This window comes from Otolemur garnettii, unplaced genomic scaffold (genome assembly GCF_000181295.1).
Source record: "Otolemur garnettii isolate 467f Iridium unplaced genomic scaffold, OtoGar3 scaffold00022, whole genome shotgun sequence".
Classification (NCBI taxonomy): Eukaryota; Metazoa; Chordata; class Mammalia; order Primates; family Galagidae; genus Otolemur; species Otolemur garnettii.
In genome coordinates, this window is record NW_003852417.1 from 3959310 (window position 1) to 3960584 (window position 1275).

At 39.1% G+C, this 1275-nt stretch overlaps 1 protein-coding gene across 1 annotated transcript in view; it reads right to left on the reverse strand.

Moving 5' to 3' along the window:
- The window catches only part of E2F6 (E2F transcription factor 6), a 23618-nt gene that overhangs the window by 4966 nt on the left and 17377 nt on the right, over positions 1–1275 (reverse strand). The window contains exon 5 of the mRNA XM_003787399.3: positions 1036–1150. Within this exon, the coding sequence (XP_003787447.1) occupies positions 1036–1150 (115 nt within the window). The remainder of the gene's footprint in view (positions 1–1035; positions 1151–1275) is intronic.

Here is a 1275-nt window from a genome sequence, read left to right on the forward strand (position 1 = left end):
AAAACCCATTCATCCTTGCAGAATGGACCATCACACCTCATAGTAAGTATGTGTTTGAGGATTAGTGGCTACTTATTTAAAAAAAAAAGAAATCTGTGAAACAACTCACATTAAATAGAAATGTTAAATGTGGGCACTTGGAATGTATCTAAATCCAGATAACACAAGTAGGAAACATCACTAAGAGGTCACAATTGAGTGTGACTGAGACGAAAGCAAGCTGTTCCAAATGGACACACTGTCAAGTGACAATGGGCCTCACATGGACAGTGGTCTGCTGGGGATAAAAAGAAAGGGGATGGTGGGAATGCTCTTCAGGAGGAGGAAGGCAAATCCCTAGAGCAATGAAAAGGACCTTACTATGAGCACTGATGTGTCTATCGGGCGGCCAGACTCTATGATAGGTCCCAAGAATGGCCACATTCCTTGGTTTGGATCCCATCTTTGTCAAGCAACCTGATGGTAATTACCTTTCAATACAAACTTTCCTTTAAGGCAGTGGTTCTCAACTTTCCTAATGTCACGACCCACAGGTTGAGAACTGCTGCTTTAAGGGAAAGAAAGTGCTAGGCAGATGGTAAGAATATGTTCATTCACACAGAAATTTTACTTTGCATTTAAAATGTATAACTTAGTGCTCTAGTTTATTCATGTCTCTTATGTTGTTTGGTTAATTCCCTAGAGCTTTGGTGATTCCTCTAAGAAACATTATAGGACACTGGTTAAAAATAAACTCTGAAGCCAAGCTACCTAGATTTGAATTCTGGTTCTCTCTTTACTGTGTGATCTCCAGAAAGGTAATTCATCTTTCTGTGCTTTGGGTTCCTCATCTTTATGATGATAATTCACCTATGGCCACTCAATCTGTTGTGTTACTCAAAACAAGTTAAAATGTGTAAAGTGCCTTGAAAAGTATCAGCTACACAGCTAACCTGCGACAGCTATTCCGTGACTGGGATTGCCACAGCAATAGAGGACAGCCTAAGAACTTGGCCTACCTCCCTCTTCAAATTGTTAAAATGCAGGACTACCTACTTCTCTGGGAGCTGGAACATCCAATCTGGTTTCTGCTGGAGCTTTAACTGCAATAACGATCTGTTCGTGGAAGGCTTGAATGCTATGAATATCTTGATATGTTACATAAGCTAGCGTAAAAATCAGTCAAGGATCTCTAAGCAGAGTACCATTTGTTAGGAAGATTAATTTATCTCTTATTACTCATTAATGTAACATTAGAATATCTTTAAGTTTTTATGGGATACAAATTCACAATTA